Source organism: Rhinatrema bivittatum, unplaced genomic scaffold, assembly GCF_901001135.1.
Source record: "Rhinatrema bivittatum unplaced genomic scaffold, aRhiBiv1.1, whole genome shotgun sequence".
In the NCBI taxonomy this organism is placed as follows: Eukaryota; Metazoa; Chordata; class Amphibia; order Gymnophiona; family Rhinatrematidae; genus Rhinatrema; species Rhinatrema bivittatum.
In genome coordinates, this window is record NW_021820394.1 from 1 (window position 1) to 24,839 (window position 24,839).

Below are 24,839 nucleotides of genomic sequence, written 5' to 3' on the forward strand. Positions count from 1 at the left end.
GCTGCCCGCTGCCGTTGCTACCACCGCTGCCGCCATGTTTTTTGGTTTTTTTTGACGCTGCCTAAGACTGACGTGCTCGCCCGCACATGCGCAGTAGAGCTGCTCTCTACTGCGCATTTGCGGGCACGTCGGTCAAGCTTCATTTATCTAGTTAGATAGATTGTTTATATATAATCAATTTGAGACATTAGAGAATGAAATGAGGTCTAACAATTTGCGTCTGTTAAATTTTCCTTGTACTAGACTACTGTCCCCAAGAGAAATCTTGAGAAAATATCTGATAGAGATATTGTCCTATGAGGAGGACAAGATACCTACTATATAAAAAATCTATTATATTCCTATTAGGAAAAAAATAGTAAACCAAGATGAAGGGGGGATGGATATTTTAGAAAGTCCTGGTATCACCACATTTTTAGAGGATTCCCTAGATAATATTCCTAACAGAGCCACTCTGCTTGTATCATTTTTGTTAAAATGCGATAAGGAAGAAATATTTCGTAAATATTTTCAGAATAAACAGTTTAACTTTTGTGGACAAAAAGTCCAAATTTTTCCTGATGTCTCCCGAGCTACACAAGCTCGTAGGAAACTTTTTCTGGTATACAAGCAAAGGGTTCTGGATTTAGGTGCTACCTATTTTTTGAAATATCCCTGTAAATGTCTAATAACGTATAATAATAATAAGTTTGTATTCCTGGATCCTTTACATTTAGAACAGTTTATTAGGGATAAGACTAGTACTTAAATGCAAGTTGCAATGAAGGGTAAAAAGCTGCAAAAACTAAGATGTTGCTGCCATATTCGCTCTCCTTCTCTCCCCAAAACGTGGGCTGTATTATTAGAGATGTGAACTATATTGTTTTCTTTGTACTAATGTACTGTGATTATTTCTTTAAATTCCTTGATTATTTCATGCATGTAATGTTATAATTTCAAAAAATATTTAAAAAAAAAAAAAAAAAAAGAAAATCTTTGCATATCTTTGCTAGGCATTATCGCTTGGACGTCCAAGCTCCGGATGTCGAATGTTTTGGTAGCAGAGTGCTTCGAGCGGGACTTACTGGGTTCCACTCCAGTTAAGGCGGCTTGGGTACATCCCAGCAGTCTGGACTGATCCGGGTATGAACAGGGAAAGGAAAATTGGTTCTTACCTGCTAATTTTTGTTCCTGTAGTACCACGGATCAGTCCAGACGCCCGCCCAGGTAGTCTGGTAAGTCCGTTTGTTTTCTTTCTGTATCTTCCTGTACAGGGGATCTGAAGATTATACATGGTATATGAAGACTACACACAACTTCATATATATGCTAACGAATGAGAAAGGGAAGAATATCTACTCCTTGCGTGTACATAGTTAAACAAGTTGGGACCATTTATTATCAGTTCTTTGGACTAGTCATTGGCTGTTAAATTGTTTTCATTCTGCTTTGATATTATATGAGGGATCGCAGATGGCACACTGGGTTATCAGGGGGTGCCTTTTCAGTTTTTTCTCTGACTCCATCTGCTGGAACGGAGGCATAACCCAGCAGTCCGGACTGAACCGTGGTATTACAGGAACAAAAATTAGCAGGTAAGAACCAATTTTCCTTTATGCGCATGGCCGGGCCCTTTGGAAAATGCAGTGTGTAACCCTCGAAATTTACACACGCAGGGCTTTTAAAATCCGGGCTTAAGGCTTTTCTCCCATTTTGTGTTTGAGAAAAACCCTTAGTGAATCAGGTACTAAGTTTATACCTGAGGCAATACAAGGTAACGTGACTTGCCCAAGGTCACAAGGAGTGGCAGTGGCAATGGAACCCTGGTTTCCCTGATTCATAGCTCACTGTTCTAACAATGTTGTGATCGTGGACCCTTGGGCCAGCTAGAGTGTATGGTGGACCCACTGAAGAAAGGCCTGCAGCGGTACTCATAGCGGGGAGGTTGATCAGGACCAGGAGACCAGACAGGACCTTCACCCATACCAGTCTTCGTTCCCCGCAGGTTTAGCCCTTGGGTGCCGGGGTCGGCAGGACTTAGGAGATGGTCTCCTGGCAAAGAGGAGTATGAAAGAGCAGTCCAAGTCGAGGCAGACTGAAGACGTGGAAGGCCGGAGACAGTCCTGGGGTTCAAGGCAGGCAGCAGAGGAGCAAGACGAGGAGACGAGCCAGAGGTCAGGGCTGGCTGAAGACGGACGAAGCCAGAGAGCAAGCCAAGGGTCAAGACGGGCAGCAGACAGACAAAACCAGGTAGCCTATTTATAGGCCTCCAGCAATGACGTGGGATTGGGGCCAGGCTGAAGTTTCCTGCCACAGCCCCTTTAAATCCCAGGCAGCCGCGCGCACGTTTGCCTAATGAGCAGAGCTGCCTGAAGATGCCGACGGCGTCTCCCTCATGGGGAGAACACTGCGAGAAGCCGGAATGAGACGGCCCACGGAGCAGGAAGCATGCCTGGCAGTAAGGGTGGACCCAGCCGTGGTCGCCCGCGGCCGGGGTTCCCAACAGTACCCCCCAGCAAGATAACCATCAAGATAACCCCAGCAAGCCCATACCCCCTCCCCGGGGGTATGGGCTTGCTGGGGTTATCTTGATGGAACTGGAGAAGGAGAGATTTGTCGAGACTGTTGGAGGCAGGCTCCCATGTGTTCTCCTTCGGGCCAAAGCCTTCCCATGAGAGCAAGTACTTCCACCGTTGGTAATGGAAGCGGACATCAAGGACCTCTTGCACTTGGTGGACAAGATCGGCGTGCGTGACTGTGTTCACCGACTTTGGTTCTCGGTGGAATGGCTTCAGCAGCGAGACATGGAACACGTTGTGTATTCGTAGGCTCGAAGGTAAGCGTAGGCGGTAGGATACTGCACCCACACATTCGGAGATCACAAAGAGTTCAATGTATCTGGGAGCTAGTCGCATAGAAGGAACTCGGAGACGAATATGATGAGTACTTAACCAGACCTGATCTCCTGGGTGAAAGGTGGGAGCTTTGCGACGATGTCTATCTGCATCTCTCTTGGCGGAGTCAGCCACACGCCGCATGCCCCACAGAGATCAGAACTGTTGAGCCATGAGTTGGGCTGCCGGTGAGGACATCCGTTACTGGGAGCGGTAAGGGTGGTTCAGGTTGTTTCCCGAAGACAAGTGGAAAGGCGAGGATCCTGTTGCAGAGTGGACATGGTGGTTGTAGGAGAACTCCGCCCAAGGTAGCAAGGCCACCCAATCGTCCTGTTTATCTCCTATGAATGCACGGAGGAAGCTTTTTATCTCCTATGGCGTACTTTCTCTCCTCCGGGGAGAACTAGCGCGAGAGGAAGGCACACGGACGAAGTTTGTGATTATCAGACATCTGACTCAAGACGGCGCCTACACCTTCCAATGAGGCATCTACTTCAACGATGAACGGGTGCTGTGGGTCTGGATGCCGAAGGCATGGTTGCTGCAGGAACGCCTCCTTGAGGCAATGAAAGGCGGCTTCTGCTCCAGGAGGCCACCTCTTGGGATCCGCACCTTTCCGGGTCAGGGCCGTCATCGGGGCGACTATGGATGCATAGTGGAGAATGAATGACCGATAATAATTCGCGAATCCCAGGAATCATTGGAGTGCCTTCAATCCGGACGGCTGGGGCCATTCCCGAATGGCTTTCAGCTTTTGAGGATCCATACGGAACCCTTCACTGGAGATGATGTATCCCAGGAAGGGAAGGGACTCCTCAATTTGTTTGATGTATAGAACCAAACTCTGTTCCTGTTTAAGGCCCATTGTTTGTGTTCAGGCTGTTTCCCCTTCTTGTTACAAACAAAACCCTTGTTGTGCCCATTGGCATCTGTTTTGGGTGTTTTTGTTGGTCCCCTTTTTATGTTGGGGGACAGCCTATAGCTAAGGATTCACCCATGTGTGAGGATTACCATCCTGCTTGTTCTCGGAGAAAGCAGAATTGCTTACTGTAACAGGTGTTCTCTGAGGACTGCAGGATGTTAGTCCTCACAAAACCCGCCCACCACTCTGTCGAGTTGGGTTTCCATGAGATGGATATATTCTCCTTATTATTCATGTATTCTGTATTATAAGACTGAAGGGACCCCGCATGGTTGTGTGGTATAATGCATGCTGGCCATGTTCAATGAGGCAAAGTCAAAGTTTCCAAAACTTTCCATAAGTTTTCTGTGCTTGGCTCCATTCGATGATGTCACCCATGTGTGAGGATTAACATTCTGCTGTCCTCGGAGAACACCTGTTACAGGTAAGCAACTCTGCTATTTTATAAGCAATTTCTGCATGTAAATTTGGATGCTTTTTCACATATATTTACTCCTGTTCAATATCTGTAGTAAGTGATCTTAAACGTGACATATTGACTGGATGAATGAAATGGGGGGGCTCTCTCTCTCTCTTCCTCCTCCTCTACTTCATCCTCCTCCTCCTCCTTCCTTCTCCTCTTCTTCCTCCAAAATGTCACTCAATCCTATACATCATCCTGCAAATATGCAAGTAGGAGATACTACTTTCAGCATTCTTTGGGGAGGTGTGGGTTAGGAATAGTGTGCTCCTTCCTCACTCCCTACTCCAAGCCTGAACTAGGGGACATATAGTGGAGACCTAGGGAGTCTCTATACTAGATGAACCAATAATATCAAAAGTTTAAACTCCTGTTTTGCCACATCATAGAATCCAAGTAAAATTTATTTGTGCAATACTAGATTCTTAGATCTATCTATGGAAAAAGAAGTTCAAGGACATGAGGTTATGTTGTGAAGCTGAAAGGAAAAAGGCTCAGAGGAAATATGAATAAATACTTCTTTACTAAAGTTAATTGGTGCCTGAAATTGCCTACCAATATAGATGGCATCAGTCTCTAAACAGTGACAGAATTCAAGCAAGCCTAGGAGAGGTACACAATAGGGCAATGGTAAGAGTATGGGAAGGAGATGACTGGAGATCTAACAGGGTCTGTAGTGACAAAGGCAAAGGGAACTGGATAGGCTGGGAGGGCCAAGAGATTTATTGCCGGCTGCTATGTTTCTCTGACATTTTTTTACTGCATTTACAGAATCAGTGTGCTTAGTCATAATGTTAATATTGAGATAAATGTTTATAGTATATAATCCTGTTTCAGCCTGGAAGAATAACTTAATTCACACATTTTTCTTTTAACCAGATCATTCTCTGTAGTTCTTGTTTTGGATCTTTCTAAGCCCAGTAATCTCTGGTCAGCCATGGAAAGTCTCCTACAAGTCACCAAAAACCATGTGAATAAAGTAATAATTGATATGGGAAAGAAAAATTCCAAAATAGCGAATGAAATTAAACAGAAGATGTGGAAGAGTATGCAGAAGGACCATCCAGTAAGTAATTTCACTATGTTCTTGTTTCTCCAGTTATTATTGTGAAAAGATCCTAACAGCAAAAAATGAGAGAATGAATCATTTACCTTGTGCTCCAGGAAAACATGGCACCAGGCAAAAACAGCAATGGGCCTCATTTGTACAGTAGAGCAATTCCCATTTGCACTAAAACAAAACAGAGAAAATTATGCATACACATGAATTTTTACCACTTTTCAACATTTTGTTATGTTGATATCATTGGTCCTTGCCCATCTATGGGCCATTATTGACCTTCATTCAAAGATTTAAAGTCAATCGATTGTCTTTTATAGAAGTTATTGTGCATTTATGGTCCAGGCAGAAAAGATCCAAAATAGGCTGAAACCTAGTGCAAGTAATTTGCATCTTTAACCCACATACAGATGAGTACTGCAACCTCACGTTATTACAGAAATGCTGTTTTAATGCCTGGTTGGGCAAAGCAAAATTCTTGTCCCTTGTTAAAACAAAGGCAAATTAGATATTTTTCTAAGTCTTAACAGTTAATGTTGCTCCAGTGCCTTGTAAAAGTCTTCCCATCCTCTTATATTTTTTTCACATTCAGCTGTTTAAAAAAAGTACAAATCAAAATGCATTAGAGGACTTTGTTTCACTGATCTACACAACATCTTCCACACTTTCTTTGTGAAAGAGCTATTATAGAAATATTGTTAATGTAATTAAGAATTAAAAAAAAAAAGGTCTTGATTGCATAAGTCTTAACACCCCCTGACTGCTTGAATACTTGGTGGTAGCCCCTTTTTCAACAACAACAGCCATGAGTTGTCTACCAACTTTACACAGAAGGATGGTGCAGTTTTTGCCCATTCTTGACAGAATTGCTAAAGCTCTTTGAAGTTGGATGGGGATTATCTGTGGACTGAAGACTTCAAGTGTTCCCACAGATTTTCTATTGGATTCCCCTCTTTATTATTTTGGTCACCCTTCTCTGTACCTTCTCTAATTCTGTTATGTCTTTTTCGAGATGCAGTGACCAAAACTGCACACAATACTCAAGATGAAGTCACACAATGGAGCTATATAAAGGCATTATAATATTCTGTTTTATTCTCCCTTCATTTTCTAATAATTCCTAGCATTCTATTTGTTTTCTTGGCTGCCATCACACACTGAGCAGAGGTTTTCAACATACTATCCACAATGATGCCTAGATCCTTTTCCTAGTTCATTATTCCCAGTGTGGAACCTTGCATTGCATAGCTATAATTTAGGTTGCTCTTCCCTACATGCATCAATTTGCACTTATCCACATTAAGAAAATTTCAATGAGTTTGGATTTCTTTGGGGCACTGTCAGGGACGTCAGTGTAAAGTAAAAACATTTTGGCACCACCAAGACACTGCCACAATCGGGCCGTCCCTCCAAAATCAGTAGCCACGAGTTAAAGAAATGCTGTGGTAGATCTAGGGTTACTTTAAAAGAACTACAGAGATTTTTGGCTGAGATTGGGGAAAATATTGACTTCAACAATTTCAAGATTACCTACCAAACATGGGGCAAGAAGGAAACAACTGCTGAAGAAAAGCCATATAATGTGACACATAGCGTTTGCAAAGAAATACTTATGGACACTGCATGTATGTGGAAGGATTTGTAGACTGAGACCAAAGTGGAATTTTTTTATCTCAATGCTAAGCAAGATGTGTAATGTAAAACAAATACAGCACATCACCCTACTAATATTATCCCTATAATAAAGCATGGTGTGGTCCCCTATGACAGGGGTGGGCAAATGTTTTTGTGCTGGGGCCACCTTACAAGTTATCGACTGCAACGAGGGCCGGGGATCATCCCCCCCCTTCCACCTCCAGGGGGGGAATTCCCCCTTGAAGCTCCGGCTGGGGGTATTCCTTCCTTGGAGCTTCGGTAACCAAGCTTCCAGCACTTGCTGCAGGCATTTCAGAATCCAGCAGGCTTAAACACCATCATTTTGGAACTCAAGGAGCCTCTTCAATCATGGATCCCAGCCTCTAACAAAATCAGCAAGACCTTCAACCCAAGAGGTACAAGGTGTTTGTCTGGCTTGTGGACTACTTCACCTTTGTCACAAATACAGAACACAGATAGACTCTCACCAAGTAAGAATGCAAAGGCCATAAAATATAAATGTTAAAGGTGCAGACAAAAAACTAAACTGGAAATCACTACAAGCCAATGCAATAATGCAAAAATAGAAATATCACCATGCCTCATAAAAACAAAATCAAGAAATATAAAATCAGTCATATGATTGAATAATGAAGAATAGAACACATAGGGGTTCATATTCAGTAGGACATTTGGTGGAGAGACACGCCGGCAAGGTTCCCACCTCTGCCAGCAGGAAGAAGAGTAGTGTGATGGATGACGTGCTGGCGACTGCTACAAGATAACTTATCCCTTATAACGTTTATCCCCTATATTCATCAGGATAAACATCCCACTGACTATACTTGCTTAAAGCTATCTGACTCACCATAGCTGGATAAATGTAAACATAACTGGATATTCTTTTTGAATATTGCCGGTTATGTATAAAAATATCCGGCAGAGGATTCCTCAGAAGCTGCGGTCCGAGATCGCGGTAGGAGGCTACTGCGATCCTAGACACAAATTCAAAAGAAAGGTATGGGCGGGGGGAACAAGGGAAAAAGGGTCGGGGTGAGCGTGGTGGGGGGGGGGGGGTAAATCTGGAGGGCGCAATTTTGAAATTTTACAGTTATAAAGCAATGTCGGAGCAGAGGGTGCGGGAAGGGCAGGGGGACTCCTGATAGCAAAAATTTCAGTGTGTACATTAAACGGCCCGTTTTGGGGGGTGACTAGTTTGGCCCCATAGGGTCTTGGCAACTCAGGTGGTAGGAGGGAGGCGAAGGACAGCCGTGATTTATTTATTTTTTTTGCAAGGGAACATAACTTAACCGGATATATTCCAAAGTTATATGGCCTCACAAAGCAGGATAATTAAGGTGGATATACCCAGTATTTGGCTAAGTTAGCCGGATAATGGGACCCCTCCCTGGAACACCCCCAAAATGCCCCTTTTATATCCAGCTAAATTATAGCTGGATAACAACATATCCAGCTATAATTTAGCTAGATAATAGACTTAATATGCCTTTTAACCCATTTAGACAGATAACGTGTGAGTTATCTGTTTAAATAGCTTTTGAATATGTACCCAATAATAATTATGAAGAATAAGGATTTAAAAAAATTAAACATTTCCCAAAAATGAATTTAATATTAATTTAATATTAATTAATTTAATATTAATAAAACAAACATAGACCTTTCAAATGCTGAGAACGCAACTTCTTCCTGGATCTCCATCACTAAAACAGTAGCGGATAAGATAAACCCTATGATAATGAAAACAACAAAAAACACAAAACATCAAAACCAATGGTACAATGAAAACATCAGATCAGCCAAACGTGAACTCAGAAGAAAAAAAAAAGGGAAAAACTGGAGGAAAAACAAATCAACTACTCTACTTAATGCATATAAACCACAACTAGCTGATTACAAAAAACTCATCAACAAAACAAAAAAAGACTTCTACTCAAATAAAATAAACAAATACCAACATAACCCAAAGATGCTTTTCACAATCATAAAAAGTCTAACTAAATCATTCAATGATGACCAGTTATCTTCAATATCCAAGATCACAAGTAATGAACTCGTAGAATTCTTTGATGATAAAATAAAAAAACCTAATTAATAACAACCTCAACAACAACTCTCAAGAACAGATAATACAAAATTCTTAAACATTAAGTTGGCCCTACTTTGAAACTGCATCATCTCTGGAAATCCAAACAATCATCAGAAAAATGAACCCAGCGAAACACCCCATTGACTCCATTCCCATAATGACGATTAAAAATATTGAACCTTCAAAAACTAAATTTTTAACTGAAATCATAAACCTATCCCTCAAAGGAACCTACCCAGAATGCCTAAAATCTGCAATCATCAAACCCATTCTAAAAAAGAACAACCTTGATCCAGAAAATCCAATGAACTACCGACCCATATCAAACCTACCCTTCATAGCCCAAATCATTGAGATAATTGTCCACTCCCGTCTAAGCGATCACCTTGAAGAAAACAATATCCTACTTCCCACACAATTTGGATTCAGAAAACAACTAAACACCGAAACATTATCAATATCATTGAACGACACCGTACTCAAAGGTTTTGAAAATGGCCACAGTTACCTTCTAATACTACTCGATCTATCAGCAGCCTTTGACACGGTAAACCACTCTATTATGATCAAACGTCTATCAGAAATTGGTGCAAAAGAAAAAACCCTACAATGGTTTACCTCATATCTATCACAAAGAACTTACCAAGTATGGTTCAATGACACCCTTTCAAAAAAAGTAAATCTTGACACTGGTGTCCCCCAAGGTTCTGCACTATCAGCGACACTCTTCAACATTTATCTCCTTCCGATCTGCCATCTCCTATCAAACCTGAACTTAACCCACTTCATATACGCAGATGACATTCAAATATTAATCCCAATAACCAGCTCCTTAGAAGAAACCTACAAAAAACAGCCACATACCTAAACAAAATAAAGCAACTACTAACCAAGTTGAAACTCATACTAAACTTTGACAAGACTGAAATAATCTTACTAGACAGAAAGAACAACTTTCCTCAACTTCCACCACTCAATAAACCGAAAAGTGGCTATCACTCCAGTACCTCATGCACGTAACCTCGGAATCATAATTGACAAAGAACTCTCCTTCAAAAATCACATCACTGCTAAAATCAAAGATGGTTATCACAAACTCCTAACATTACGTCATTTAAAACCTTTCCTCTCCCCCAATAATTTCAGATCAGACCTTCAACTTCTCATATTCTCCAACCTGGACTACTGTAATTCCTTACTACTCAACCTACCTTTTAATACCATCCGCCCACTGCAGACCCTACAAAACGCAATTGCAAGAATACTTACAGGATCAAAAAAACATGATCACATCACTCCTACCTTGATATCTCTACCCTGGCTCTCAATTAAATTTCAGATTGAATACAAAATTCTATCAATACTTCGTAAAATAATATATGAAAAACAAAAAAACTGGCTTACTCCATCCATTAAATTGCATGATCCAAAGAGAAACCTCAGATCAGCAAATAAAGGGCTATTAAAGATCCCACCTTCTCGATCCAAACAACTCACCTCAACTCAAAAGAGAGCAGTTTCACTCGGAAGCCCCAAACTCTGGAACACCCTCCCAATAAATCTCAGAACACAAGAAAATTAAAAAACTTTCAAAAAAGAACTAAAAACATAGATGTTTACTAAAGCTTACCAACTCACTCAATTAATCCAAACTTTGCTCCCATCATATAACACTATGAAGACAGTTGGACCCAACAAACTATTAGTATTATTTCTCAGATCTGTAATATTTGGTTTAATATATGAACCTAATTCATAAATGAAATATTCTATGTTAATAACCATATAAACCGTTTTTTGAAACACTGTTAAACACTCTTAAACATTGTAACTTTGTAAACCGTTGTGATGTCTAAACTGAATGACGATATATAAAACTCATTAAATAAATAAAATAAATAATATTTCAAAACAGCACACACATCAAATACCCAATAATTAAAACAAATAAGCATAATAATTTCCACTCTCCATTCCTATGAACTTTTGATTTCCAGTTACCCAGAAATTATAGTGGATTAGTGGAGAGAACACACATTTTCTCCTCTCTTTCATTTATACTTCACATACATCACACACACACACACACACACCCTATCTTCCCATTACCCTCTTCCACTTTCTCCCTCCCCCTTCACTTTCACTCATTTTTCAGTCATTCACTTCTCTTCCTTCTGTTATTCACCCCTCACTTACCTCTCCCTTCCATTCACTCCCTTTCCTCCTCTCTATCACTCACCTACCCACTGAATCTCCTTCCCTTCCCTCTCAGGTTCCTTTCCCTCAATTTGTGAGGCTCCCCCCACTCACTTCTTCCCTCTCAGTTACTCTCCCTTTCCCCACTCCTTCCCTTCTCAGTCACTTTCCCTCCCCATTTCATTCCCTTCTCTCTCAATACCCTCTTTCATTTCCTTCCCTTCTCTCCCCTTAGTCACTCCCACCCTCACTCCCTTCCCTTCTCACCATATGACTCACTTTTCCTGCCGGCATTATTATGGTCTTTTTCCTGCTGGTTGGGTGCCTGAAGCCCAACCAGTAGGTTAACTTTGGGCCCACCACCGTGCAGGGCCTGTTCTTGCTGGCGGGGGAACCCCACCAATGCTTCATCATCTGTGCTGCTCTTCTTCCTGCTGGTGGGGATGGGAACCCTGCTAGCGAGTTTATCCACTGCACTGCTCTTCTTCCTGCTGGCATGGAGTAGGAACGTCGCTAGCATGTCATCCAACGCACTGCTCTTCTTCCTGCTGGTGGAAGTGGGAACCCTGAGAGCGCGTCTCTCCACCATGCCATTCTTCTTCCTGCTGGAGGGGGTGTGCTGCCTAAAGGCTAGAGGAAGGGAAAGGAAGTAAGAGGCACGGGATAGCTTGCTGGTGTGGCGGTTATTACCCTTAACCAATAAGCCTTCATACTGTTGAATCAACTCCATCATTGAACCATACAGTCTGTGATCACAAATAAGCACGTGGGTAACTTGCTTGATGCGGTGGTTACTACCCGTAACCAATAAGCCTGATATTACACTTCTGATGCAACTCCAACATTGATGTCTGCTTCAACAGCAGGGGTTGGAGGGAAAATGGACTCAAACAGTAAGCAACAAGAGCCCTGACCTTGGCTGTCTGGTAAACTGATAAGTATGGGAGCTTGTTGGGCAGACTGGATTGGTCCTTTTCTGTCGTTATTTCTATGTTTCTATATGTTTCTACGGGATAGGAACCCTGCCAGTGCATCATCCGATGTGCCCCACTTCTTGCTAGCGGGGTAGAAACTCTGCCAGTGTGTCTTTCCAACACGCAGCTCTTCTTCCTGCTGGTGAGGGTGGGAACCTTGCCAGCGTATCTTCAACTGTGCCGCTTTTCGTCCTGCTGGTTGGGGGTACGACCTACATGTCAGTCCACTGTGCTGCTGTTCTTGCTGGTGGGGTTGGGAACTCCACCAGCACGTCACTGTCGAGCACTGTGGTGTAGGTTAGGCCCTTTTTTTGCCTGACACATGGCATGAGCCACATTATATGTTAATCTTTTACAGATAGGTAAGCCGGATTAAATTTGGTGAGGGCTGGATTTGGCCCATGAGCTGTAGTGTTTGTCTTTCTCTGCCCTATGAGGAAAAGCTAAAGAGGTTAGGGCTTTCCAGCTTGAATAAGAGATGGCTGAGGGGAGATATGATAAAGATCAATAAAATAATGAGTGCAGTAGAACAGAGAAATGAAAATTGGCTATTTACTCTTCCAAAAAGTACAAAGGCTAGGGGACATGTAATGAAGTTACTAGGTACTGGTTTATGCAGATCTAATGGAATTGAGGTTTGATCAACCTCTAGATCTTCTAAGAACATAAGAACATAAGAACATAAGAAAATGCCATACTGGGTCAGACCAAGGGTCCATCAAGCCCAGCATCCTGTTTCCAACAGTGGCTAATCCAGGCCATAAGAACCTGGCAAGTACCCAAAAACTAAGTCTATTCCATGTAACCATTGCTAATGGCAGTGGCTATTCTCTAAGTGAATTTAATAGCAGGTAATGGACTTCTCCTCCAAGAACCTATCCAATCCTATTTTAAACACAGCTATACTAACTGCACTAACCACATCCTCTGGCAACAAATTCCAGAGTTTAATTGTGCGTTGAGTAAAAAAGAATTTTCTCCGATTAGTTTTAAATGTGCCCCATGCTAACTTCATGGAGTGCCCCCTAGTCTTTCTACTATCCGAAAGAGTAAATAACCGATTCACATCTACCCGTTCTAGACCTCTCATGATTTTAAACACCTCTATCATATCCCCCCTCAGTCGTCTCTTCTCTAAGCTGAAAAGTCCTAACCTCTTTAGTCTTTCCTCATAGGGGAGTTGTTCCATTCCCCTTATCATTTTGGTAACCCTTCTCTGTACCTTCTCCATCGCAATTATATCTTTTTTGAGATGCGGCGACCAGAATTGTACACAATATTCAAGGTGCGGTCTCACCATGGAGCGATACAGAGGCATTATGACATTTTCCGTTTTATTCACCATTCCCTTTGTAATAATTCCCAACATTCTGTTTGCTTCTGTTTGCTTTTTTGACTGCCACAGCACATTATCATTGTAGAACCAATTTCCAGTTTTATCTTACACCATGATTCTAGAGGTTGACTTTAGTTAATAAAGATTGTTTTGTCTTCCTTGCTATCATCCCTATCATAAGCAAATATTACTTCCTTAACATATATTCATAGTTGACATTCTTTTGAATCATTTTGCAAAGTTTCATCAAACTCTCTTAGCCATGCAGATATTTTTGCAATTTTAGCTTCTTTACAGAAAGAGGCTAGTATTTAATTATTTATTTATTGACATTTATAGCCTGCATATTCCATTACAGAACATGACTGCTAGGGTCTGGGGTTAGATAACATTAAAGCAGGTGATCTTTCTCAAAGGCCACCATTTTGTCCACACCTGGGTTGCCTTGTCTCCTCTCATGGCTTTTGCAAGTGAGCCTACATTAAGTTTGGGACTGTGTCATGTCAGCAGATAGAGCTCTGTCTGTCAAAGACACTGGCAGATCAATAAGAAAACCGCTACTGCAGATATACAAAGAACCCAAACCAGGAGTTTTAACACCTAAAATGTTGACAAGGGGTGACAGGGCAAGCCAAAAACATGCACTACAAGAGTAACTGATGACAAAATAGGTACAGCACAGACTGCATCTTAATAGGCTATTAGTGGAAATATCACATCTACACCAAGATTGTAATGAGTACTGTAGAATGGAACCAGACATTTACTGTATCTCCATGTGAGGTACTTTTCAAAGCAAGAGCTTACATGTGTTGTGTTCCTATATCTTATATCTACTTTTCCACTTATCACTTCTACTTTGTCAGTTAGCTTCAGTGTTCCCAGCCCAAAGAGCTTACCGTTCACTGAATCACCAGCTACAGTGCATTACAGATTTATTAATGAGATTATGGAGGTACATGTGTGATATTGATCCCACAGTAAAAGGCATGCTCAGTTGTCATGCCGGAACTGCTGACACGCCAACACATTTTTAGGAACAGCTCTGTGTGCAGACTGTAAAGGCCCCATGCATAAGAACCTTTACTCTGTATTTGGGATAGGCAGTAAAAGGGATATATATAGATAACCTCTGTAGACATTACATATTATAGCTGATCATATCCTGTTTTCTTCCAACCATTTTGCAGAAAGCCTTAAAACAGAGCATGGAAGGTCTTATCCAGTAACCATCACCATATCTCACCTCCTCAAATTTCTGACAAATAGCTGAGCACCATAGGATATAGGTGTCGTGGATGGCCCCCAGGAAGTTCACCACCTCATAGAAGATGCGAATGTGTGTCTTGCATACAATTTGCTCATTGAGAGCGTGAAAGAGCTTGCAGTTAATGAGAGCCACGTGTGCAGTCTGTGGCACCCAAAACATTAGGGAACCCTTCTACAGCATAGAAATCCATCTTCACAGCCTCCAGTTCATGTCTCTGCGAGGAAAATATAATGTGCTGACAAACATGACTGCAGAAGGCTTGGAGCACTGGTGCAGAAATCTAGAAAAACTTGTTTGTGACATAGCCCCTTCAATACTGAAAGTTGTTTAGAAGGAGCCAGAAACTAGGAAATGCAGTGAGCTCAACTGTTTCACTAGGCCTGGAATTGGATGGGACCTGGCTGTGACAGGATCCAGTTCTTATTTTAGCCCTTCATATAGGGGTAGATTTTTTTAAAAATACACACGCGCGTCCATGTGTGCACGCTACCAGGCAAGTGCACGTGGATACGCGATCCAGCGTACACTACCTGGTATGTGCTCATGGATGCGCATTCCAGCACACGCATGTTATAAAATCAGGGGTGGCGTGCGCAAGGGGGGTTGAAAATTGCAATTTACGCATGGCGACGAGATCGGGCCTCCCCCAGTTCCCTCCCAATCTGCTCCAATTAAGGAGCAAACTGGGAAGGAACTTTCCTACCCCCCTACCTACCCTCCCTCCCTCTTCCCCTCTCCTCCTCGATCCCTTAGAAGGCCTTACCTTTTTTTTTTTCTCGTTTTAGAACTTAGTTGCGTGCGCCAGCACAGTGGCAAATAACCGTTGTACCGGCCACATTCAGCTTTGGACCGCCCCTCCCCGCCCCCGGACCACCCCTTTTCTTCGGCTCGGTTCTTGTGCGCATAAGAAGGGTTACGCATGTTGCTGAGTCCTTTTAAAATGCGGGCAGTGTGTGCAAGGTCTGGCCACACACGTAACCCCCGTTTTTTACGCGCGTCGGGCATTTAAAATTGGGCCAATAATGCCATGATTGTGAGCTCAGTCCATAAACTCCTCATCACCTCCTTCTCAGGAAGAGCAAGCAGTGTGGTACAGATACAAAATATTCGCTCCTGCCCGACTCTGCATCACCTTCTACGTGGTACAAGGCTCCCAGCACCCTTGTGGGCTCATCTGCCTTAGTGGCCCACATGCCTCCTGCTGTGGCTCTGGCATAGGTAGCATTTCAGCCTCCCTGGCCTTTCTCTGATGCTGGCTCGCTTCCCTCTGCTGCAAGGTAGCCAAAAGCAGACAGTAATAGTCAAACATTTTGACAGGAAGTAACCAGGCCAGCAAGGTGGTCTAGATCTAAGCAGGTGGGTCATAAAAGTATGGACCAAAAAATATTGTAAGAGAAAAGTGATTGTCATGCACTATTTTGTGTCTTGACACAAATAACTTCTGAGTTGTTATTTTTGCCCAGTATCTGTGATACGTCCTGCTTTAAAGCATGATATTATCCTGTGCGAAGTGGTAACCTTTATCAGCATATTTTGCATCTGTTTTGCATATTTACATGTAAATTAGCAAAACATGTTTTTAATGTGCTGTATTTTTTGTGCAAAGTGAGAAAATGTCTTTCAAAATCAGGCATTTAATGTGTGTGATAAGGCTTAGTGAATAACCTTTTAAGTTAGCTGAAGAAGTAGCCCTGACCCCAGAACATCCCAGATAACTTTAGCTAAAAAGTTATTTGGATAAGTGGCAGCTGCTGAAAGCAGCTGGATATTGAAATGGCGACACTTAGTTGGATAATTCCAAAACTTATCCTGCTAAGAGGTGGTGAATTTTGACCTCTTAATATATAAGTTGCTGCTACCTGGACTGAAAAGGTTTAAGAAATATGGATATGTTTCTCTATTCACAGCAAATATTGTTATGTGAAATAATTGGAAGTATATGCTTTCTTTTTAACAGGATCGAGAATTAATTGACCCATTTCCAATTCCTTTAGTGATTATTGGAAGCAAATATGATATTTTTCAGGTAAAAAATTCCTGTTTTTTTATATTTTCATTCTGCTTTATATAGGTTGAATGCCTTGTAAACGTCTGAGCAGGGGCTATGCCAGGCTTACCTCTTCCATATTATTGGTCTCTGCTTCTCATTGTTTTCTGCCCCCATCTCTTCACTTTTCCACCTCCATGGTACATCCTGGCTCACCTGGCCCTCAAGGGATCTAGATTGCCTTTTCCAAAGCAATATAGCTTGAGCTATGGGACCATCTCCCAATTTATGAGCCTCTTCAGTATGATTTTTCTTACTAGATTAAATCCAGTATGCAAAATTGAAAATTGTCACATAATAGAGCACATTCTGTCTTAAGTGTCATACTCATCACAGTAAGATGAAAAACAGGATGAAACAAATTAATTGTCAGAAATGGTGGATATTTAAAAGTATTTACATGAAAACTTTGCTGGTTAAAGTTTGATTTTATAGGACTTCTACTGATCTCCTCTCCCTTTTCATCCAAACCACATTTTAAAGTTAATTTCACTGTCCAGTAAATTTGCAGAAGATTCCTTGGTAGTCCTAGTCTGTCTTCTGGGATTTCAAAAAGGCAGGACCCAACTTGGGAAAATATCTTTGGATTACTGTATCTTAATGATGTATTTAATTCTGTTTGAACTTACTGTTATTCTTTGTGTCTATTGCAGTAGTAAATAAAAATTAAAAAATAACACCTAGTGGATCTATATTTAAAGGGATTTTCTGGCTAAGTAAGGGGTTTTGAAAATCCCATTGGTTTTACCACCCCCAAGTTTGCCAGATAACTCTAGGATTGCTTTATATAATCCCTAAAGTTATCGGGGTATGTGCTGGATAACTTGATAGTTAATTGGCTATATTCAGATTATAACCAGTTAAATATATTTAGAAAAAACTTCCAAACCCTCTGGCCAAATCCCCAACCCCAACCAAATACTCTTAAGATATGTGCAGTCTAGCTCTCCGACCCTTCCTCCCCCTCCCCCCAACTCCCAAAATTTAAAAAAAATGAGGTCAGCTGTAACAACCTGAGTCTGAACCACCTCCCTTCACGATATTTAACAAAAAACACTGAGCTCCATCTTGCCCCCATCCCCCACTCTAGCCTACTGTTCCGACCTCCCAAAGCCCAGCTGGGAGTGCAGTGCAGTTTTACCTGTTACTGGCTGATTCCGGCATAGCTGTGACCGCAAAGCATCTTTCAACATAGAATGGCAAGCGTACTGAGGAGGGCTTTAAACTAACCATGACTGGGATATAGTTATACTGAGCTACAATCTATTCAGGAAGGATTGGTTAGGAAGGAAGGGAGAAGGTGTGACATATATATATAAAAAAACAATATTAAAGCACCAGCATTGCTGGGCTTATGAGGTAAGGAGGAAGCACTGTGGGTTAAACTGAAAAGAGGAAATGGAATATCTGTTTATATTGGTGTCATATACAGACCTCCATCAAAAACAGAAGAAATGGATAGAGATTTAATGGAGGATATTCAAAGGTTTGCCGTGAATATGAAGGTACTATTGTTAGGGTATTTTAATCTGTCAGATATCGATTGGGTCATCTCAGCTGCACTGTCTTCTAGAAGCAGGGAGATTTTCTGCAAAGAGAACTGTTCTGTTAACTGGTAATGGAGAAAGCACGGGGAGGGGCCGATTCTAGACCTGATGCTTATCAATGGGGACAGTATTCCCAGGTCAGCCAGAATTAGGGCACTCATGGAGCCCTACCAAACCTCCCTTAGGCTAGGTTTATTAGGCAATAAACACACCAGCAGCTCTGGTAATATTTCCCTTTACTGCTTACATGTAAGGAGATCAACAACATTTGCTAATCTGAAGAAATCAAGAAATACAGAACAACACATCATTTAAGTTCATTAATTAATATACTGTTAATAATTGGTGATTTTCACATTTTGGGTGGTCTTACAACATATCGGCTTGTAATGAAGGATGGTGGAACAGCCTCCTAGTAGAAGTAGTAGTAGAGAAAAATATTTGAATCCAAGAAAGCATGCAGTAAATACAGGGGATTTCTAATGAAATAATGGGAATTGTAATGCTAAATTAATTGGGTGGATGGGCAAACTAGGTGGGCCATGGGGTCTTTTTTTGCCATCATGTTTCTATGTTTCAAATGCTGGAAGCATACACTAATATTATTGCTGTCAGAGCAATGCTGGAAGTGGCCAGAAGTGAGTAAGACTGTACTGCACTCCCAGGTGAGGTTTTGGTGGGACCAGGGAAAGTTAGGAGGGTGAGCAAGAGGTTGCGGGTTGATAGGGAGGGTGGGGTGTAGGGCAGGAAGGGGCTTCATGCCATTTCATTAAATATTGTGGAAAAGGGGAGTGAAGAGGTTGTGGGTTGATAGGGAGGGTGGGGTATAGGGCAGGAAGGGGCTTCATGCCATTTCATTAAATATTTTGGAAAAGGGGAGTGAAGAGGTTGTGGGTTGATAGGGAGGGTGGGGTGTAGGGCAGGAAGGGGCTTCATGCCATTTCATTAAATATTGTGGAAGAGGGGAGTGCAGGCCTCGGGTTGCAATGGATTCCTCTTTTTATTTTTTAAATTTGGGAGTTAGATGGGTTGGAAGGGAGATTGGGTGCTAGCCAATTTATACATTAAAGTATTTTTGAGGGGATTAGATGCTGTGGTATTGGGCTAGAAAGCTTTTTCTTTTTTTGTTTTTAGTTACCCATCTCTATTCTGAATATTGTTGGGTAGGGTTAAACTTATTGAGATAAACTTATCTGGCTAAATTTTAAATCTGAATCACACCAAAAACTACAAAGCCCAAAGGGGTCCTCTCTTAACCATATCAAAATATCAACAAACAGAGGACACTATATTTTCCCATGTGTTGGTAATAGCCTTATTGGAATTAATACCGTTTTTAATTTTTAATTTTTTCTAACTTTCTGTTGTTTTAGGATTAAATGCACTTCTTTTTATTATCCGATGTCAGTGATGTCCCATAGCCAAAGTGTTTTCAACTTGTGCTGGTGTTAGAAGGCAACAGACGGTGACCGTGTAAGAGAGGGACATTGGATAATAAAAAAGTGCATTTAATCCTAAAATAACAGAAAGTTAAAAATGGTATTAATTACTAATAATTCCAATAAGGCTATCACCAACACATGGGATAGCCTAATTAGCAATACCAGACATCAGTGTACATATGAAAATATAGTGTCCTCTGTTTGTTGATATTTTCATAAATTTAAATTTTAAATCTACCTGGCTATATTCAGAGTATATCCACTTAGGTTCAAAGAGGCCAATACTCAAAAAATCCTAAAACAGTTAACACATCCAGCTACAGTTAGCCTGGATATTCAGTGGGATAGATGTCCTGCAGAATATTGCTGGATAAAGTTATCTGGCTACGTTTAGCTGAATAACTTTTTAACCTAGTCAGCTATTTTGAATATCACCAGTTAGGCTTAAAGTTATCTGGCTAGAGAAAGCCTGCTAACTTTAGACTTAACTGGCTTATTTATAAAAAAAAATATATAGCTGGTTAAATGGCAGTACTGAAAACAAAAAAAACCTCGTGGCATGTAGGCCTAGAGGCCCGTTTTCCATACTCCTACTCAGTGAGCCCCCTTCCTCCCCACAACCCCTCCAAGTATAAGATATTGAAAACTAGGCATTTAGCAGGATAACTTATGGGTAAATGACTATTAGCTTCAGAGTTATCTGGCTAATGCAGTGGTTCCCAACCCTGTCCTGGGGTTCCCCCAGCCAGTCGGGTTTTCAGGATATCCACAACACATAACATGCTAATTTTCTCTCATGCATATTCATTGTGGATATCCTGAAAACCCAACTGGCTGGGGGGTCTCCAGGACAGGGTTGGGAACCACTGGGCTAACATTACCCAGATAACATTAGGTGAATATATTCAGTGGGAGACTTGTCCCTCTGAATATCAGTCCCAAGTTATTCACCTTAATTTTATCTGGATAACTTGACTGCATGTTGACTGAATGTTGACATCTAGGTTTATTGTCATTCTTTTTTAATAATAATATAATAGGTCTTGTCACATTGAAAAGGAAGGAAAAATCAAAGATTAAAATCAAGTTTTTGTATTTAGTTCAAAACCAGGCAGGCTGTTCCTGCAGCTGTATATTGAATCTTAGTACAATTCAACTTTTCTTTGGACAAAATAGTTGATCTTTACTGTGAAATATGAAAACTAAATTTCTGATTTTGCATTTCTTTAGGATTTTGACTCTGAGAAGAGGAAAGTGATCTGTAAGACTCTTCGATTTGTTGCACATTATTATGGAGCTTCATTAATGGTTTGTGTCTAGACAATGTATTTTTGAAGTAGAAGGGTCTTGGCTGTTGATGTCAGTATGTAAATTTTGTTTAGACCTGGTGTTTCCAGGGTACCAGTCCTGTTCTGGTACCCTGTTCTGGTACCAGTCCTGTTCTGGTTTAATTCTGTTCATACTACCTCTATATATATATATATATATATATATATATATATATATATATATATATAGGTACCAGTCCTGTTCTGGTACCCTGTTCTGGTACCAGTCCTGTTCTGGTTTAATTATTGTGCTTATGGAAGAAACTGTATTCTAATAAGGGAGAAACTGATTTATTGTTTATGTAAGCCAACAGCTGTTATAAATACAATCCTTCCCAGTACTATTTATTTCTGGTTAACCATATTATATACTTTTTCTCAAATTAACTATTTTATGTTTATTTATGTTTATTTATGTTTATTTATGTTTTATTATGTTTTCTCAAATTAACTATGTTCAATGTAAACCGCTAAATGTTCAATGTAAACCACTAAATGTTCAATGTAAACCGCTAAATGAAGCGATAGTTACGGTTCCTTAGCGATAGTTATGGTTCCTTGTAAACCGGGGTGATATGTATACTATACAGGAACCCCGGTATATAAATTCTTTAAATAAATAAATAAATAAATAAATAAATAAATAAATAAAAAAAATGTATGTACATTTGAAGCACTCCAGGTTTTCCTCATATCCCAGCATAGGCTAAGTTCAATGTCTGGATAAAATTCAGGTAAACTTCACAAAGAATTGAAAGTAATTGTATAAGCAGTTGCCAGAAATGTAAACCTTCTGAAAAATATTGCAGTGCTAAAATTAAAATATGCAATGTTTTCCCCCATATCTTGTGAATTCAGAATCGTGGGAGTTTTGTGAACTTTTTATTCTAATCTTTATCAGTTTTGGCTTGAGGTTGTTGAAGGTAACTTCTGCCCCTGAAATTTTTGTTTGCTTTTTTAGTGGTGAATCTTTATATGTAGGTATAACAATTTATTTTGGAGCGTGTTATGAAAATAAATGTAGAAGACATCAGATCTCAGTTAAAATTATTAAGATACCCTTTTTATTAAGGTATTTGTTTCATTCCTCGGTTAGCATTTAAAGTTTGCTGTGCCATTACATTGAATCTCTGCAAACTGAGGTGCTACTTTTCTAAATCTTCATGCAGACATTATGCTAAAATATGTAATGTGATTTTAATATGAACAACTGAAGTATGGGCTTGGAGTGAGAAAGTAATGTGGCAGTAATATCATACTGACATTCTTGAGCTGAGGCCTGCGTGGTCATCATGAACTAGATGGTTATTAGAATGCGGCCTTTAACCATGCCCAGATTTGGCCCATACACAACAGGCAACTGCCTAGGGTGCCCTGTTTTGAAGGTGCCAAATATCCAGGCCAAAGAGGAGCTTGTTTTAGGGTCAAGTTCCCACATAGCCTCAAAGAGGCACTACTGTGCCACTCCGCCTATGGGCAGAAAATGTTTTATGTGCAGAATATGCACATGAATCATATTTTATACACAGAAAACAGGATTTGTGCATAAATCCATGTTTTGCTGTGTACCAAGACTTTTCCTTGCATGCATTTTCTGTTTTGTAAGCATTTTGTTTTAACTCCTGATGCATTAGCACATTGCGTTGGGAGTTAAAAAATAAATTAGCTTGTGCATTAAGAACCTGTGCACTGAATTTCAGCGCACACATTTAATGTCAGCTTTTTCCATCGGTCCCTTAATCAGTTCACAATCATTGCACTAAGAGTACTCACAACATTCTTATTTCTACCATCATTCACTATGTTTTATTATTTATTTACTGAACTTTAAACTGTCTAACCTTACTAAGTGGTGTGTGGCCAAAAAACAAATGAAATCAAAACTACTTAAGAAAACCAATCCAAATAAGACTCAACCCTTTAGAAACATTTTTTATAGTGCAGGCATCAGAAATCCCTCTGTAGCTTCCATCTCTGAGGTGACTGATTTCATATATTTTTCAGTATTAAATAGTAAATTGTGCTGCATAAATCAAAATTAATATCATTCTAAATCTTATTTCAATAAAATCTTATGTTTGATCTTGCTGTGTAGTAAAAGAATGTGCCATTAATTTGTCTCTAATCTCTTTTAGTTTACAAGCAAATCTGAAGTGCACATGCTAAAAACACGTGCTCTTATTAATCATTTGGCTTTTGGACTTGAAAAGAGGTAGAATTTTAATTCATTTTTCTAGTTGTATTTCTAGTTTAACAAGGTAATAAAATAACTCCTGGGCTATGTAATTAACTTTCAGTTCTGTTCTGTCATATCTATTTTATATATATTGTTAAGCTATACTGGGTTTACCACAGGTATTTCCATTAGTAAGTTCACAAATAATATACCCGTATATTATTATACAATAATATACAATTAAATATTTCAAATTTTATTCCTTATGATATTTAAAACACATGAAACATACCCTACTATGTCAAAACATTCATACCTCATTCATTCATCTAAACATCATACCAACACAATATGTTAAAATTCACAATACATCACCATTTCGCTTTAACAGTCAGTGAACAAATATTACAAAAATATTGCAACAATCCCTAATTACACTGTAAACAATTTATTTCACAAACAATTTTGTAACAATTATTTAATGTTAATGTTCCCTAAACTCTCAATTAACTGCTTGTTAAACAGATATCCTTTTTTAACCTAATTTAACAAATATCCCTTCAATATTAATTCCTTTTTAGACAAATGTCCCTTGTTAACCTTATTTAGCAAATGTCCCGACAGGGACATTTGCTAAATTTGCTAAATTGTTTACAGTGTAATTAGGGATTGTTGCAATATTTTTGTAATATTTGTTCATTGACTGTTAAAGCTAAATGGTGATGTATTGTGAATTTTAACATATTGTGTTGGTATGATGTTTAGATGAATGAATGAGATATGAATGTTTTGACATAGTAGGGTATGTTTCATGTGTTTTAAATATCATAAGGAATAAAATTTGAAATATTTAATTGTAAACACGGGTATATCTATTTTATAGTCTAAAATTAAAGAAGATATTGCCAAATATCATGTAAACACTTGTCCATTTAGGAAACTTCCTGCTGATATTGGACACTTTTCCCTAGATCTGCATTGTTAATAAAAGTTTTCAATACAAAAGAACAATGTTTTCAAATTTAAAAACAAATAAAAATTTAACATTACTCTTGGCTCCCTCTGTTATAATAATATAGTACATTATGATACAAAAAGACCAACTTGTCCAGCTATTCCTGTTGACATTACTAAGGCTACATCTCAGCTGTCAGCCACAGTACATGACCACTTCTAAGATACCATTCTTTGGGGCCGATGTAATAAGATCCACGGCAAATGTAATAAACATCTGTGCTCAAAACCCACGCTGATAATCTGTGCATAAAAGCGAGCTAGCGAATAAGTCTCCCTATTAGTGAAAGTATGACCCGGGAATGTATTTTTAATATTTCAAATAACTGTGCTGCAGAAAACATGGCAAATATTTTCATGGGTGATAATTCACACTGGCATGCCAGCAAGATAGGTGCTCAGCTGGGCACCAATCTGGATGCTTGGGTGCTGACATAGGCGCTCAGCCT

The 24,839-nt window shown here is 40.0% G+C and overlaps 1 protein-coding gene across 1 annotated transcript in view; it reads left to right on the forward strand.

The window, feature by feature from the left end:
- Positions 1-5,138: 5,138 nt before the first annotated feature.
- LOC115081604 (cytoplasmic dynein 2 light intermediate chain 1-like) overlaps positions 5,139-24,839 on the forward strand; it is a gene marked incomplete at its 3' end in the record, with an annotated part of 32,472 nt that continues 12,771 nt past the window's right edge. Inside the window, exons 1-4 of the mRNA XM_029586030.1 lie at positions 5,139-5,321; positions 16,794-16,862; positions 21,103-21,180; positions 23,336-23,412. Of these exons, the coding sequence (XP_029441890.1) occupies positions 5,193-5,321; positions 16,794-16,862; positions 21,103-21,180; positions 23,336-23,412 (353 nt within the window). The remainder of the gene's footprint in view (positions 5,322-16,793; positions 16,863-21,102; positions 21,181-23,335; positions 23,413-24,839) is intronic.